Source organism: Centruroides vittatus, unplaced genomic scaffold (assembly GCF_030686945.1).
Source record: "Centruroides vittatus isolate TY-2023 unplaced genomic scaffold, ASM3068694v2 scaffold_1015, whole genome shotgun sequence".
In the NCBI taxonomy this organism is placed as follows: Eukaryota; Metazoa; Arthropoda; class Arachnida; order Scorpiones; family Buthidae; genus Centruroides; species Centruroides vittatus.
This window is the reverse complement of record NW_027122666.1, coordinates 2,286,541-2,304,730: the sequence shown is the minus strand read 5'-3', so window position 1 is coordinate 2,304,730 and position 18,190 is coordinate 2,286,541. Positions and strand designations below refer to the sequence as shown.

Here is an 18,190-nt window from a genome sequence, read left to right as displayed (position 1 = left end):
CTCTGATGTGTGCTGTAAATGCTGTGAGCTTTCCCAGAACTGTCCTTACAATGTTGTTGGCATTATCTGTACTACATGGCTATACAGAACCTCATCTATAGGTGTGGAAATGTTTAATTTATCATTGTTGACAAAATCAAAACACCACTGACACATCATGTTCAACATATTAAGCAATCCTCCAATATGTTCATCCAGCTCCTTAACTCTACAATATACCCCCTACAAATGACTGTAATTGCACAAAAGAAGCATATTACTTAACCTGACATGACAACTACTTGTACTTCGCTAACACACAAAAATGACACCACACTAAACCTTCTTTACCACATGTCAATGTCACAAGCTCATATACAGAGAGCACAATAGCAAGGTTGAGGCAGAAGTTTTAAATGCGAAAACGTGTATGTCGGATGTTCAGCACCACTTTCCTGTAAGCCTAGAAATTAGACAATGGCATTTGGAATGTTGAGCACGATTCTACTGACTTTCTGATGTACACATTTTTGCATTTAAAACTTCAGCCTCAACCTTGCTAATAATTTCAGTGGCACAACATTACATGATTGCCAAAAGTGTTGAAAATTTAATCAGATAATCTATCACTCTTCAGCAGGAATTTACCACTCACATCCATGTCTACACTTATATCATCCTTCAAAGTACCACAGTTTTCTTCAGTCAGAGTATATATATTTTGTTCTAATTGCAAATTAATAAAATTTATATTGATATATTCTCCAAAACTATTTTATAATATTTAAAAAAATTGATTTTCTTAATGTTTATAAAAAATATTAGATTTAACAAATAAAATTATTTTAACATCTTATTACATTGAATTTTTGAATATCAAAATCATATAAACTATAAAATACCTGAAAGAGATTTTGCTGCATTTAGTTTATGAGAAGACTGAGAAACATTGCAAGTTGATAAATGAAGAAGACTTTGAGCAGCTTCTCCTTCTTTTTCTGTCATATCTCTTCCAGTCACAAACTCTTTTTCTGAAATAATAGGACCTCCTCTTTCTCCAATTCTTAAGTTATTTGGATCTTGAAATCTTTAAAAAGAAAATTACTGTAATTAATATATTTATTTAAAGATATAATATGAAGTTATCAAAATTTCATTAAAAAGTTTTTTGCAATGGACTAATAATAATGGCTTGAAATATTTTCTTTTGAGAGGAAATTTGTATATTGCTTTAATAAAGTTTGTACAGATGAATAATAGAGATTATCTTGTAAATCAATTTGCAAGAAGTTTCAATTCTCAGAATTCATAATTGTGAAACATTCATAACTATTTCCATCTGCTATTTCACATGTCAAAACTGACAAACTCATATATTTTAAATTCATTTAAAATGTAGCATGTTTATTGTTAACTAAATTTCATGTTTATTTTGTCAAAGTAAATTTTATCTAAACTAAATATCTAGAAGTCTATTTGCAGTTTCTCTTATTTTAAGATAAATCAAACAAACTAACCTTAAATGTGTTTGTGTAATTTTTTAATTAATAATGAAGTTTCTGCTTTAATCTATTGATATTATAAATTCATATGATAAATTGCTAATAGGTTCATTAAAAGATCAAATAAATATAATATTACATTAATAAAAACAAACACTGATTCTGTATGTTTACAAAGACACATATTTTGTATTAAAGAATAGAATATTATGATAAACTAAACAATGCTAGAAAAAAAGATTTTTATTTTAAAACTAAAAAAAAATAAATTATTTTTATTCATTTTAAATCTTTCATGTTATCCAAAACATAATATAGTATATTTAAAATATTTTTTATTACCATAAGTACAGTAGAGCATCGATTATCCGACTCAATTGGGGACTCGGGTTGGTCGGATAACTGAAAAGTCAGATAACCGAAAAGTATGAAAAAAATACATTATTAGTATAGTGTATTAGGCCTGGTTTAAATACTAGCCTCCCTTTCATGGTCGAGCCAGTGCTGCCAGCTAAAACATGCAAAAATTTAACAAAAATAATATTAAAGTAGCCAAGACATAACCAAATATAGCAGCGCCACATCACTAGCGGACATTTGAATTTGCCGACTAGAACGCGGTCGGTTAACCGATAAGTCGGTTAATCGGGGGTCGGATAATCGATGCTCTACTGTAATAACTTTAAACTGAACTCAAATTGTTTGGAAGTATTTCAAAAAAATGTGATGAATGTATAATGCAGTTTTTACTCTATTTCATTCTAATTGTACCTTATTATGTAAATATTTTTAAGAACATTACATCAATTAATATGATATTTAATATAAGCAGATTTTTCAGGCTAAAATATGACTACTTTTAATCCAATTATTTAAAGTAGTCATGTTATAGCCTAAAGAATCCAGCAGATGGTCTGGCATATATTTTTGGAACTCTTATCAGTGATTTCTGATATATACAATAGCAAATAAAAAGTAAAAAGTAAATATTGAAGCTAAACTTGGATTTACAGTTAATATTCAATACACATCTCAAAGCCCGATGAGTTAATATATTAATTCAACAATCACCTTAAATATTTGGGGTATAATATAGCTATAATATAGTAACCGTGGAAGGTTATATCGAAATTTAAATACGCCTGGAAGCGAAAGCTGGCTTGGGATCTGGGTGGCGCAATTGCTAGTACACAGCACGGTAAGCAGAGGCTGCGGGTTCAAGCCCCACCCTGGGTCTGTTATTTTCTTCCAGAATGTTCTAAATTATTTATTAAATTATTAAAATTATAATTATTAATTTAGATAAGAGATGGCACCTAATGCTTACCTCTAATACCAAATTTATTTGTATTAATTATTTGATTATAGCCATATTATAGCCCAAATATTTAAGGTGATCGTTGGATTAATATTCAATTATGACTATCCCAATATAATGTTATTTTTTCATCCTAAAAATGTTTCACTTATTTTTTATTACAGTTTAAATCTGATACTAATTAAATATGTTTAGAAATTAATTATTTAAAAAGATAAAATTTAACAGAAACGTTATTATTCATATAATAATTAATACAAATTATTTAAGCCTGGGCAGATTATAATTTCTAAATTAACAAAATAAAGAATTTTTTGAACTGTTCAGAAGTCATCAAACACCTTGAAACTCATAAAACTAAGTACCATTTGAAAGAAGACAAAGACAATTGATTAATGCAACTGAAAATGTTTCTGTAAAAAATAAAATTTTCAGTTGCCTTAATCCCTCGGTGTCTTTGTCTTGTTAATTATACCATTTATACTAAGAAAACTTTCATAGTAACTTTTATTCATGCATACTAAATAATTAGATCTTCACAAAAGTTGTTAACACACTCTATTCTTTTGTAGAAACAAAAAATTTTTTCTATTTTAAGAAAGAATATCTTTTTTTCTTGACAGAGATTTAATTATTCAAATGAATAAAAGTCAGAACAAGATTTCAGATTTTTTATATTATCTAAAACATCAAAAAATGGACAATACAGAAGTTATACTTAAGTTAAATTAATAGTATGGATGTTTTATTAAATAAATGCTATATTTATCCAGCTATTAAATATTATAATGTGCGAAATGGCAATGGTTCTAAAGTTTATAAATTTTTCTCATATTCATAGTATGTATTTAAAGTCATTGAAAAATTGAATAAATTAGCATTTATTTTTTAAAATCAAAATACTCACCAAGACAATATATTAATATTTTCAATTATTAGTTAAATCACAATTTATTTAGCATATATAATAAATTACATATAAGCTATGAGTTTTAATTGCTAAGTTTATAGATTTTGAGATTTATTTATTTAAAAATATTTTCTAAACTTTCAATAATTATTTCTTCACTTAAAATAAAGCAAATATTGAACATCATAAAACAATAATAAAGTTGCCAAATTAAAATTAATTTTTGTTAATACTAATTCTTTTTCTAATCTAATTAAATATGGCTAACGTTCTAAATGAATTATTTCTAGAAGGATGTGGTGCATCCTGTTATGGACTTAATTATATAAAATTATTTTGTTTTATATATATAATATATAAAATAAAATAAAAATCATTAAAAATTAATGCTTAATTAAAGATATCAATTTTATTTTCAGCAAACTTACATCCTGTAATAGAAATACAAAATTGTCATTTTTATGTATTATTTATCAAGAAAAATAACTTTAAGCAACTTTATTTTTGGTACGAAACATATTAAATGACGAAATGCTAGCAGCGCATCATGACTCATTAAAAAAAATCATCACTTATGCAAAATATTAAGACATTAAGCTTAGGCCTGCAGCCCTTTAAACTTTAATTTTTTTTTTAGATGAGGTATACGTTGATGCTATTTATCAAACTAGTTAGTTGACAATGTTTTCAAATCATTTATCTTATAGTGAATGCATTGTTGTTGCTTTTAAGGTATATAAACATAATTTAAAATTTAGTAAACTGTATTAATGTTTAAAGATCCGAAAACTTCATTTAACATTAATACTAAGAATAATACAAAATATTCTAAATTATAAAAATTTTAATTATCATTGTTGTTGGTGGATTGTGTCCTACTGGTTTGATACCCGGTTTAGCCTGACAGCAATTGTTAATTTTATTAGTTTAACATTTTTAAGTAAAATATTTTCCATAAAATAATAGCTTTTGTTGTTATTTTATATCTTTCACATGAGATCGTTATCATGTCATTTTACTTGATAAGCAGATGCAAAAGTTCACATTAATTAAATTAATTTTTTATTAAACCGTAATAAGTTTTATTTTTATATTTTTTAAAAAGTTCCGAAAATTTATCATCAAAAACTATTAAACGTATGATGATGACAAACAAAAAAAAAAAAAAAAAAATTAATGTAACTGTAGCTATTGTAAAAGAAATTGGTTTCTAGTTAAAATTGCGACATTTTATTATATCGTCACTCATTCATTTAGTAATTTTAGTTTTTATTTAAAGTCATTCTTTTCACAAATTATTACATTATTATTTTCAATTATTTTTATACTCGATGTTTCTGTATTCGCTATACAAAGATCGAGATGTTAAATTGGCATTCTCATCATGTTACCATTATTATTATTATTTTCTTAAATCATCCTCTTTCCGAAATTTATTATTTCACTATTATTATTGTATAATTTCTATCATTATTTCATATCGTTTTTATTTTCTTATTAGCCAAGTGTAAATCACTTATTTTATCTGCTGGTGTTTGTTTTTTCTTATTGTTTTCGATTAAAGCTTTATAAATGACATATTATCAGGTGAACGATAAAAATATCTATAGATGTTAACTTTCAGAACACCACAATTATGACGTAACAGTTGTTTTTAGTATACTGTCTTACTAATGCGTATTGTTAGAATCTTATTAAATACTATACATGGCTAAATTTTATATTTATATTTGATTATATTATAAATATCTGATAAGTAATTATACAATACAATAAGTAATTATATATATACAAATATTTATGAATAATATATACCAGAATATACTATTCACCGCTTGAGAGCCATCAAAGGGAGAGAGAGGAACGACAATCATTACACCTCTTATCAGTAGCTAGAATATACCATTCGTGTCTTTTCACGAGTGCAATATCACGTATCTATTTACTGAATTTAAACGAGAGAGATGATAATAGATACTTGGATGCCAAGGCTTCCCCCCTTTTTTAGCAAATAAACTTCATTTTTGAGAAAAAACGCATTTGAATAAAAATAAAAACTAATAATTTTATGTTAAGAGATTCAGAAATTTGTATAAATTTCATTGAAATGAATTATATTTATTAAAATAATTCATTATAAAACGATTAAAGAAAATAATACACAAAACGGTAATAAATGATAAATATGACGAATCAATAAATTTTCTTGGCTTTTATTTTGAAGATCTCGTAAAATTTCGTAGAAAAACCGTAATCGATTGAATTATTCATAACTAGAATAAAGAGTAGAAAACTAAAAACGACTCAAAAATATTAAGACCTGTAAGATAATTATCTTACAGGGATTCGGAGTGCCGAGTATATTCTCTTACCTCTTTCTTAATTCGAGTAGTTATACTAGTGATAAAATAAATAATGTTCCAAAAATAGCGTAGTTACTTGAATTGCTGCGAGTCAGACAATCGAAATTCGGAACAGAATATTGTACCAAAATTTTGGTTTACGAGTTAAGAAAGAAGAGAATAGACTCAAAGATATCCTAAACATTACAATAGCATACAATTTAAACCAAACAGTAATCGGTTTAAATTGTATGCTATTGTAAATATACTTTATATTTCCAACAGTATATTGTATGTTATATTCTGTATATATCTAATACACAAACACATACACGTATATTTCCAACAGCGAGGCTGGAATAAACAGAGCAGTATCGACGGATGTACAGTACAGTACAGTACAATACAAAACAAACGATTTTAAACAAGAACTAGTATAAAGATTACATTACGATTATGTACAGTACAGTACACGTTTTAAAGACAAAAGATCTCTCTAGCAACTGGCCAGATGTTAGATACAAAGGTTATTAGTAATAACTTATTACTAATTGTCCTTTAACTAGGGTGACCAGACGTCCACGATTTCCGGGGACCGTTTTCGATTTTGCTGTTTTTAATATTTGATTATGGACACAATCTTCGAATAGAACAATTTTATTAACACGTCAATATAATATCATCAATTTATGGATAAATAAATTTTAAAAAACCGAAGTTCATTAGTTTTAGACTTCATTTTCACTAATTGTGAAACATGTTTCCCGGTTGGACTGTAAATGATACGGTCCGCTTACCGTTAACCTTTTTTTTTTAAAGAGATCACTTGTTTACAGTTTTATATCGTTGTTTTACACGAAATGTGTAAAAACAAAACAAACACACATATCTTCGTGACTAAAATGGATAATTGCTTTACACAGACAGCCCCAATAAAAAGTTAAAAACTAACAATTACATTCTTTTTACCACTTATTTTGAATAGTACAGCATTATTTTAATTACGGAATGTCCGTAATACATTTATAAAGAAGCTTAATACAAATGTCAACAGCAATTAATAGTGATAATTGTTTTATATATTTTATAACTAAGAAATTTAATAATTCTAGTTATTTTTATACGACAGATACAAGTAAGATCAAACAATATAAAAAAATTTTTTTTAAAGTCAATTCCTACTTAGGTCAACAAAGAAAAATGTTATTCTAGTTACTTTTTATTAAATAATTACAATTAATATAAATATGTATATACATATGCTAAATATCTTATATAAGAGAAATTTTTTCTCCCATATAAAACTAAAATTAATTAATTAAATTTAATTAATGAATTAATATTTGAAAAAACTGTATTAACATCAAGTGTCATCCACTACAAGTTTAAAAAAATGTATTTGAACTTGAGTGGATGAATAAAAAGTATTTTATTAACGATTCAAAATTTGAACAAGATATATATATATATGTATATATATATATATATATATATATATATATATCTTGTTCAAATTTTGAATCGTTAATATTCTATTAGTTCACACTCTCCCTATATATATATATATATATATATATATAGGGAGAGTGTGAACTAATAGAATTTAATAACTACCTTTAAATTTGTCTATTGTACGAAGAGTAAGAGTGAATGACAAAAAATTTCATCTTATTTTCTAATAAAACAAATATATATATATAAAAAAGATTTTGCGAAACAAAAAAAATATAAAACTAACAACAGGAATAAAATTACTATTTACAACCAAAAATGTCTAGCGATTAAATATTAATTAATGTAGACTTAATAATGTTTTTTATTAGTATTTTAACAATAAAATTTATACAGAATTAAAAAGTTACGCATTTAGTTATCGAAATTTTACGTAGTAGTTTTTAATTTTGTTTACATTTTAAATTGTCTAGATTTCGTTCCGGATGTAAAACTAGCTTATCGAGCATCTTAAAGTACAAATTGCATTAACGGACACAGATTTAAATCGAATCAGTGGACACAGAAGAAAAGCGTGTATTAGTTCTGAATAGGTTTTCTTGCAAGGTAATTTTGCTTACTTGTATTTCTTCACTGGAGGGAAACATTGTAGCAACTTTAACAATTACTACTGCATGTAGTTCGATTCGGTTGCGATTCGATGATTCGACAACGCCTCAATGTTAATGCTCGTTCAGCGAAAAAAATGTTGAAAAATTAAAAATAAAAAAAAAAAAAAGAACTTATCCGATAACAGTTTTTATCGGATTTTAGAATATTCCAGATACCTTTACTAATGTGAAAAGATAATCAAATATATTTTCATCATGCAGTCATTGCTGTTTTCTTTTTTTTTAAGTATTGCAGAAAACGTTGCTAAGTATATAAGACTTGTGCTTAATGAATGTTCTTAAATATTATCAATCAAGTTTACAATTTCAGTTTATAATGTTCATTAATCTATTCCGTTTCACTTAATAGCAATAATTACATATTGTGTTATTAGGCTATAGTAATTAATAATATACTACGCATACTAGTCTATATTTCTAATGTGAAAATATCGTAGTGGTATTTTGTATAGAGAATTGAGAAAGGTTTTTGAAATGTTTTGTTTGCGATAGCATTTCGAATGCGTTTTACATACGTTCTAAAACAAAAACTGTTTTATAACGGTTTAATTTTCGTAAATTCAAACGATTAGATTTACTTCACGTCGCCTAAGTGCACACTACCTAAAGAGAATTTTTATATCCTTATTATTACGTTGAATTTGTTCAGTAAATGATAACCATTTTTATATCCATTGTGTTTTGTATTTGTAAAATAAAACATAAAAAAGTTATTTGCGATATAAATAAATCTCATAAAATTTGATATTATTTATTTATTTATGTACTCATGACTATATAATAATATTTGTGCATTCAACATAAAATACATTTTAGAATGTTAAATTAGTTTAATTTGTGACGAGTTTTGAATTTATATAATATACATTTTGTTAACATTTTGCACATTATTGGAAAATATTTTAAATATTATATTTATGATAAAAGATTGCTATTTATATGATTTTTTCAACTATCGATACTATTATTTCCCTAAATATTGGAAAGAACATTAAAATCCAATTATTATTTTTGATGTGCACAGCTGCATGGTTTTTAGCTGGATTTGGCATTTGCTCATCATATCGAGCTCTTTCCAAGAGCCTAGAATATTAGAAATATCGACGTAAAATGTAGGCAGTTCCCAGCAAAGTTGCCTTTTGTAATTGGCTGATGTTGATTTTATCAATGCCAGAGGCTGTTAGATGTTGTCTCACATCTTTTGGGGTTGCACCCAAAGCTCTTATTATTATTGGTATTGTTTTATTCCATACTTTTTGAATTTCAATTTACAGATCTCGGCATTTAGTTTTCTAATTCTTTGTCTTTGATTCTTGGGTCTCCTGATATTGCTATATCAACGATTTGGATTAAATTTTGTTGTTTATTGACTATTATTATTATTATTATTATTATTATTATGTTGGGTTTAGTGGATTATACTAGGTTGACACAGCTACCGGTGTCAACCGAGTCGGCCCAGAGTCAAGGCATAGCAACCAAAACAAAACTAAAATGAAATAAGTGTATCAGTGTCAGTGTCTGTATTCAGAAATTTCCTAACAATATGACATGTATTCAATATAGTGGCCTTCTGTAGTGCGTTTATTATTATTATTATTGTTATTATCATCATCATAAAAAGATTGAACGGCCTTAAATAATTTAAAATAAGCGATATACATTTATTTCTCTTTGAATATCTAAACTTCTGGTAACTTTGTGTAATTTTTATAGCCTATATTTATATAAATTCATTAAAAATATGTAAATTTAAACAATATAAAATAAACTCCTCTGTTCCTATAATCAAGTTCGAATTTTAACATTAAAAACAAATAGATTATGATTCAAATCTGCTATTACGAGTACATAAACTACAGATTTATGACATGTCGCAAATAAAGTACAGTATAGCAATTTATTTTTCATATCCATTGAACGTACTGTACAAGATAATAACAATTGTCCTATATGTAAATAACGTCACTAATAACTATATCCTAGCTTAATTGTTATAAATAATTAATTTAATAAAACTGTAGTACTATATTTTACGATTTCATTAAATAAACTGTATGTGGAAAGCACCATCATTCATTCATATGAAGTGAGTAATCATCACTCGGTAGTACTTAGACTTGTCTGAAAATTGATATAGATGGTTAGATTAGCATTGTTCCGCATCACATATTAAGCGCGTCACTTCTCATCCCGCAACGTGCCACAACACTAACACGACAATCGATCAAGATCTACTTACAAACTCTAATCAGTCAGCTATACTTTTCTACAAGAAGTATACAGCAACTAATTAAAAAATATCATAACCAATGGATACATTTATTAAATATTTTCTAATACAGGTATATCTCACCTTACGTCGGTAATTGGTTCCAGGAGAGGCGACTTAAGTCGAATTTACTTGTCACTAGGTTAAATCACAAATAACCATTCCCAGTTCTGTATTTTATTTATTAATGCATTTTTAATAATATATGGTTAATAAGAATCTATTTTAAGCTTACAAACAAATTACTTTTTTTCTGTACTGTATGAAAAACTAAAATTTATCTAAATTTACGAATACATGTACTGTACAGTACGTACTGTACTGTACATACTTGTAAATGTACATGTTTACAATTTGGCGATGTTCACAGTACGTCGCGGACTCTTTATTTGTTAATGTGGTTTGCTCTAAGACATTATAAAATAAAATGATTTTGTAAGGTTAAATAACAAATACAGTTATTAAAATTATTTTGCGATAGTAGAAAATAAACTAATTTACGTTAAATTTACCAATAAAGACCGCTAAATAAGACGTTAGAATCTCAGATGTTTTCATATTTCGTTCTCTAGGATTTATGATATACAGTATTAACATTTACTGTAAATTTACGTATATTAATATGATTTTATATACTTTTATTCTTATTTACTGTATAGTAACATGATTTTATGTGCTTCTAACGCTTTTCTAGTGATATTACGACTTCGATATTTGTGGCGGAGAGACGTAAAGTCGAATAAAATGATTTAAACTTGATTTTAATTTTTTTATGTATGTATGTATATATATATATATATTGACAAACGACGTATACCTGTATAGTAAAATAAGACAACATTATGGATCTATATTATCATTACAGGAAAAACTAGAAAATTGTAATTTTGTACAAAAATTTATTTACAGTTTATGTATATTTTAATTTTATAGTAATAAGATAAAAAAATAAATAAATAAATCGTTAGGCGTTCTTTTCTAAATGCCTAGAATAATAAATCGGATAAGCTACTACTCCCTATTTCTTCTTCTTTAATACTGAATCAATAATTAGAAAATAAAATCTGATCAAAGTAACAGACTTATTATAAATATAGTCAATTCGAATACATTAACATTCAGATATGAGCTTGTGTATAATTCCTTACTTTAAAATTACATTCAAAGTTTTACAACACAAAGAAATGAAAGTCTTATCTAAAAAAGCCAATATTCGTCGTACAAATGAGAAAAAAATATAGCGGATGTAACGAAACTCCGTGCCAATATTTTAGAGATAGATTCTAGGGTCAAAAATAAACTTAAAATCCTCTATAAACATTTTTCAAATTCCGCTTGGTTTTCGAGATCTGGCCAGTCGAGATACTTTTCAAATTTCTCATCAAAGTACTAACACTAGAGTCGTTAACTTTAAGTGATTTTGTATTTTTTTTTTAAGCTTTTGTCAACGGATTGAAGTAAGTAAATGCTGCCCAAGTAGGCCTTACTTTAATAAATATAAATAAAGCGTTATTCACTTTAAGATTTTACAGTATCTATCCGCTTTACAGTAGAAAAGAAATAGTTGGAAAACTTGAATTATTGTAGTTTTTCAAAGTAAATTTACTTTGAATAACATTTCGTTTTTTTCCTTCCTTTTTTTTACAAAATAAACAGAATAATTTATAAGAAATGCCCAAAAACAATTTTCAACATTTAAAATAAAGCTTCAATTTTTACATATTAACAACACAGAATTGTAAAATAGTGGTATTCCTTTCTGGCGAGAGGTTTAAAATTGGCTTCAGATATGAGTTTTTTGGCAGGGCAATCTTGAAAATGAACAAAAATTTGAAAAACGTTTATGAATTTAAAACAATGACTTTAAGCTTATTTTTGATTCTTGAATCTATCCCTAAAATATTGGTAAGTTCCGTTACACCCTATATATATATATATATATATTAATCATTCGTAGTTTAGATATATCAGCTGGATTTAAAGCGTGTTCGAAAACCAAACAAATTTAGTATTTATTCTTAACGTATAAAAATAACGCATTCGTGCATCAGTTTAAGTAAAAAAAGTTACAAAAGGAGGTCCCGAATTTATTGTCTCGAGAAATGGAGAGTTGCTGACCCAAATTTTCGATTTACAATTAATGTGTGAGCTCTGTCTCCCCCCCATCAAATCGCATGTATCTTAGTTTTATAAAAATCAAAATCACCAGTTTGCATGTTGTGTATTGTGCCTATTATTTTATTTATTTTTTTATATCTTATCAGAAATACTTTTTATTGCACTGAAGTAGGAGGGTGAGTAGTTAAATGTTTCGCTTTACTGAACAAGCAAAAAAATTGCCGTTTAATTGAAACTCGAACTTCTATTTTCGTACTTTATAATTCAATTTGATTGTTTTTAACTCATCATTTTCATCTATTATTTTGAAAATTAGCATTTGTAAAAACTTCTCCAGTCAGTAACTAAAGGAATTTTGATATCGGTGATTAAACATTTTTAATGTACAATTACGACAGCATTTTGCGTATTTTTACAATGTATGTGAATCACTGTAAATATTACAATCAAGATAATGAGTTTTACAAACGAATTATCAAACCGAATGATTATAATATATTATTTATCTAATTGGGTCACGGAGATAGTAATTAATAACAGACTTTCTAAATTAGATCATATATTATATTCTCGATTCAGATAATGGTCGTATAAAAATAAATTACAACTTAAATTTTATTCTATTAAATATTAAAAAACTACAATATCATATGTTAAAATACGGATAAGAAAATAACAGTGTTTTTATTTAATCTTTCACAGTTCCGATTTAAAACAGATCTTGTGTATTATTTGCTGTATCTTACTTTTGAACAATTGGATAAATTTTTAAAAAATTCATTAATAGTTAAATGTATATATCTGTAAAATGGTACTATAAAAATACAATACACTATATAAGTAGAATATAAATTACAAAAAAGGCATGAAAAAACAGTGATAATAAGTCCAAGATTACTGATGATAATATTGAGTATATGTATAAATATTAATATATATAATATATAACTAAAATAATAATAATAAATTTACCTTCAGTAAAAAACATTCATAAGTATGCTATGATATAATATACAATACGTAGTCTTGTAAGCTTTTCTAACTATGACTTGATCAAGAATCACTGTTATCAATGATTGCGCATTAACTGGTTATTTGTTATGTTATTGACAACGCAATGTTCTGTTAGTATATTCATAGAGAAATATTAAAACTTTTAAAACCTTTTCATACATCTAAATAATTTTTCGCGACATAAAGCCCACTTAATTTTATAGAATCTTCTATGTTTAGCATTGCTTATCTATAAATGTTTTTTTCTTATTTTTATTATAATATTAATTTTGAAAGAATTATTTTTTTTTCAACTTGACATAGTTATAATAAATTGACTATTAATTATTTTCCACAAAAAGTTTCTAATTTGATTTTTGAATAATGCTCAAGGAAATTACTCCATTTATCAAGATAATAATTAAATTATATTTTTAAAGATTAACTTCTAATAAATTAATAATTAAATTATTAACTTATTATGGACTTAAAGTAGATTATAGAAAAAAAATCAAGTACCTTAACTAGATGGAAAATTTTTCCTAAGGGCAGAACAAAGTATACTGTATATATCTTGTAAAGCATAGATAAGACTTGGAAAGGAATACAAAACCGAAATGATAAATTATAAAGATTAAACTGAGTATCTAGAGTTATTTTTTAAAAACTTCTATGAAATTTTCAGATTATTATAAGAAAACTTTCAAGAAGTAAATTTCAAGAAGCATATTTAAAACATATATAAATTTTAAATGCATCCATTGACTAATATTCAACAAATTAGGATAAAATTCTATCAAATTCTGAAAAAAGTTATAATTTTCTCATGTATTTACTACATAAATGTTATTTTTTATATTATTTATTTATATAGCAGTTTAGTAAAGATTTGGCTGTACAAAATGACCAATGCCTCAATAATTTTCTATACAAATAATTCAAATTTGTTTCTCAAATAAAAATAGGGCTAAAATGTGTAAATGTAATATAAATATAAATTTTAAAAAAATCTAAAAATAATAAATATAGACTATACACTTTATGTTTGAAGAAACTATGAAGTTTTATTTAATTTCTATGGTTATCTTGTTCTTTAATTGTAACCTGTAAAAAATTGTAATAACTTCTTAAAACTTGTAATAATTCCACTACAATAGTTACTGTAATAAATGTGTTTTCTACCACTTGTAGAAATGTAACACCTGATGAAGGTGCAAGTTACACCAAAACATTGCACCCGGAATACATAGTAAAATAAAGAATAACGAAGATAAAACTAAGTAGTCTTTGTCTGTGATGAAATGCAGTCCAGATAAAATAACAATGATTGAACTTATCATTCTTAATTGTAAAGTTTCATCAATTATTTTTTAAAAAGGAAGATCTTTTTTAAAGAAATTGATTTTTAAACAATAAAAGGAAATGGTTATACTGTAGAATCTATGCCAACATACTTTTTAAACACTTCATGATTTATCTTAATCAATTCAGTTCTCAAGTAAGATTTTCATCTGTCATTTTGTTAAATTAGTATGAAATCTGATTCTGAAATTCTCAGGAATGGTTTTAGTACAAAATTTTTAATTTTATAATTGGTCCAGAGAAAGAGATAAAAAAAAGAAAAAAAATTTATTAATTTTACAGAATATATGAAAATTTCATTTTTCTTATTTGTCAAATATTTTTCTCTACATTGATTTCCATAGAGACCAACAACTCTAAATTTTTTAATTAATTAAATATTGTTTAAAAATTTTTCAAATTAACTAATATCTTGCAATTGGATTAGATACATTAAAGCAAACAAAATGTGTGAAATATTATAATATATTTACTTATTTAAATAGTTTATAAAAACATTAAATAAAAAAACAATTTACAAACCCTTGGATTGGAAAATTATATATTTTATTAAAATTCAAAATATTTTAATACACTTTTTATTATATTTTTATTTTTTCAAATTAAACTATTTTGCATAGAAAATTTCTGATTAATATTTCAAACTGAGTTGTTTTATGTAATATAAAATTAATATATGTAATTTATTTTCAAATTTCAAATCTATTAAAATTAATATAATTTCAGAAAAATCACAGAAAACAAATTGTTCTAAATACTGTAATATCAGTAGCAGTTCCAGAAGTACCCAATGATGAGGTTAACTCAAAAACTAAAAATATTTGAGTAATTAATAAGTAAATTTTATTAACATATGCATGACCATTGTATTGCAGGTGGTTTGATATTGTCATTGTAAATGTTTTTAAAAATATTCTGAAGTTCAAATAAATAACGACCAACAACTGCCGAATTATCGGGCTAGCAAATGGCTATAGTAATATTAATAATTCGGCAGTTGTTGGTCTTTATATATAATGGGTTAGTTGTTGTTTATTTATACAAATAAATAACAACATATTTTTTGTGTAATGGTTAGGTAAAGAAGAAATACAGGAGCTTAAAGCTCCTGTATTTCTTCTCTTGTATCTGCTACTATGTAATACTAAACAATATTAACTATGAAATCTTACTTGAATTATCTCATTATTATTTACAGAACTAAAAGTAAATGAATTTATAGATAAAATATGCAAAAAGATATTTTGTAAAAAGAAAAGAAAAATATTTCTCTATTGTAATATAATCTAATGTAATATTTTTTATTGATTTTTTTTCATTGTCCTTTCGTTTTCTATCATTTTTTAATATACAAAAATTATTGTGATTACTTTTCAATATTCTCGGTTATCAAAATTCTCAATTAACTTATATTTTTCATTATTGAATGTTTCACTGTATTTATTCCTGTTAAATGTAAATATAGTCTTATTTTGTAATGTAAGTAATTTTAAATTAAGAAAACTTTATTCCAATCTATATATTTTATTTTGTGCAATTAGATAGTTCCTACTTAATGTTCTGATGTTGAATCAAGAACAATATAAATTTGATGTAGAAATGACTAATGCTATTTGAATATGTAGATATGTTAAGTGCAATAGCTGAAATGTTTACAAAATGGAGTTAGAAAAGGACATTTGTATAAAGTAACTATTTACAAATGTCATAATTTAACTTATCTACTTTGTAAAGAGTTTACACTGTGATGTTCATGATGTTAATATATAAGAAATAAGCACAACAACAAAATCTTTAACATCCAGTAACAAAATTTTAATGTAAAAATTGACAAATGTTTTCGATCTTAAACAAGATCTGCATCAGGTCAACAACAATATTCCAAATTGCAATGCACAGAACACAACTTTTTCAGTGTATTCCAATTTGGAATACTGTTGTTGACCTGATGCAATCTTATTTAAGGTCAAAAACATTTGTCAATTTTTAAATTAAAATTTTGTTACTGGATGTTAAAGGTTTTGTTGTTTTGTGCTTAGTAATTAGTTCCAGTTATTGTGAAGAAGAAAATTTTTTTATATAAGAAATATTATTAAATTTATTGCCAATGAAATTTATAAAAAACATTTAAATTTGCAATTAAGTAATGAAATCAAATCTGCATAGAATCTTACTTAGTGATAAACAATTTTCTTTTTCCTTAGATTACCTGCATGAATCATATGATACATGGATGCCTGTAAGAAATTTGGTACTTTTTCAAACCATTCATTTTTATATTTATGCAAATTAGTAATAATTTTTTTCATTTTTTTTTAATATTATAAATTTCTTAACAAAAATGTATAAATATATATCAAGAATTGTATAAAATAAAAAATATAGTATTTCAAGTAAAAAAAATGAAAAATAGCATCCTTCTGGCTTACAAGTTATTTGGTTACTAAAAATAGCATCCATATTTAGTTTGTACAACAGGTAATTCATATACAGTTTTTCTATATACAGATGAATAGCCTGTATTCTGTTATACAAACTCACATACTTATTTTTATGAATGTTGAATATAGCTCTCAATATAAACATTTCTTTTCTGATAGGTATCAGTGTTAAAATACTCAGGTGTTAATTTGATTTGTGAGATAATTTGATCAAATTCTTATTTGATTTCTAACCTAGTTCTGTATTTTTGATATACCATACTTTACTATGTGTATGTGTTTTACAGATGTAACAATATTCTATTCATAACAGTAACCTTTTGCAATTTTATTAAAATACAAATATTTTGAATTTTAAACTACTAGATCATTTTTGCATCTTTAAGACATTTAAATAGTCTATAATAAAAGACTAGATATTGCAATATATTTTTAAACAGTTTTCTTGTATGATGAAATGCATAATAAAAAAATACAGGAAGATAAATGTTCTTAAAAACATTTTTTAATATTTTATTACTACAATTAAACTTTTACAATAAGGATTGTAACCACTTCAGTTATGTTTCAAAGTAAATAAATTTTAATTTTATATGAGAACATTACATGATTTGAGTTATCTGCAACTATTTACAACAGGTTTTGATTTACTAATTTTTAGTAAAAATATGAAAAATCACTTTATTTTTCACAACTTTTCAGCATTTATTTCAAGAAAATGTTAATACACAACAGTGACCCATTAGATTTATTTTCATCCAGTATATCTGGGCAAATACGATTTGACATCATAATCAAACCTATCCATAGAATATATTTCTTGTACTATA

The 18,190-nt window shown here is 25.2% G+C and overlaps 1 protein-coding gene across 1 annotated transcript in view; it reads right to left on the bottom strand.

The window, feature by feature from the left end:
- Window positions 1-18,190, bottom strand: part of shn (schnurri) — an 83,895-nt gene that overhangs the window by 12,681 nt on the left and 53,024 nt on the right. The window contains 1 exon segment of the mRNA XM_067283928.1: window positions 882-1,066. Coding sequence (XP_067140029.1) covers window positions 882-1,066 — 185 coding nt within the window.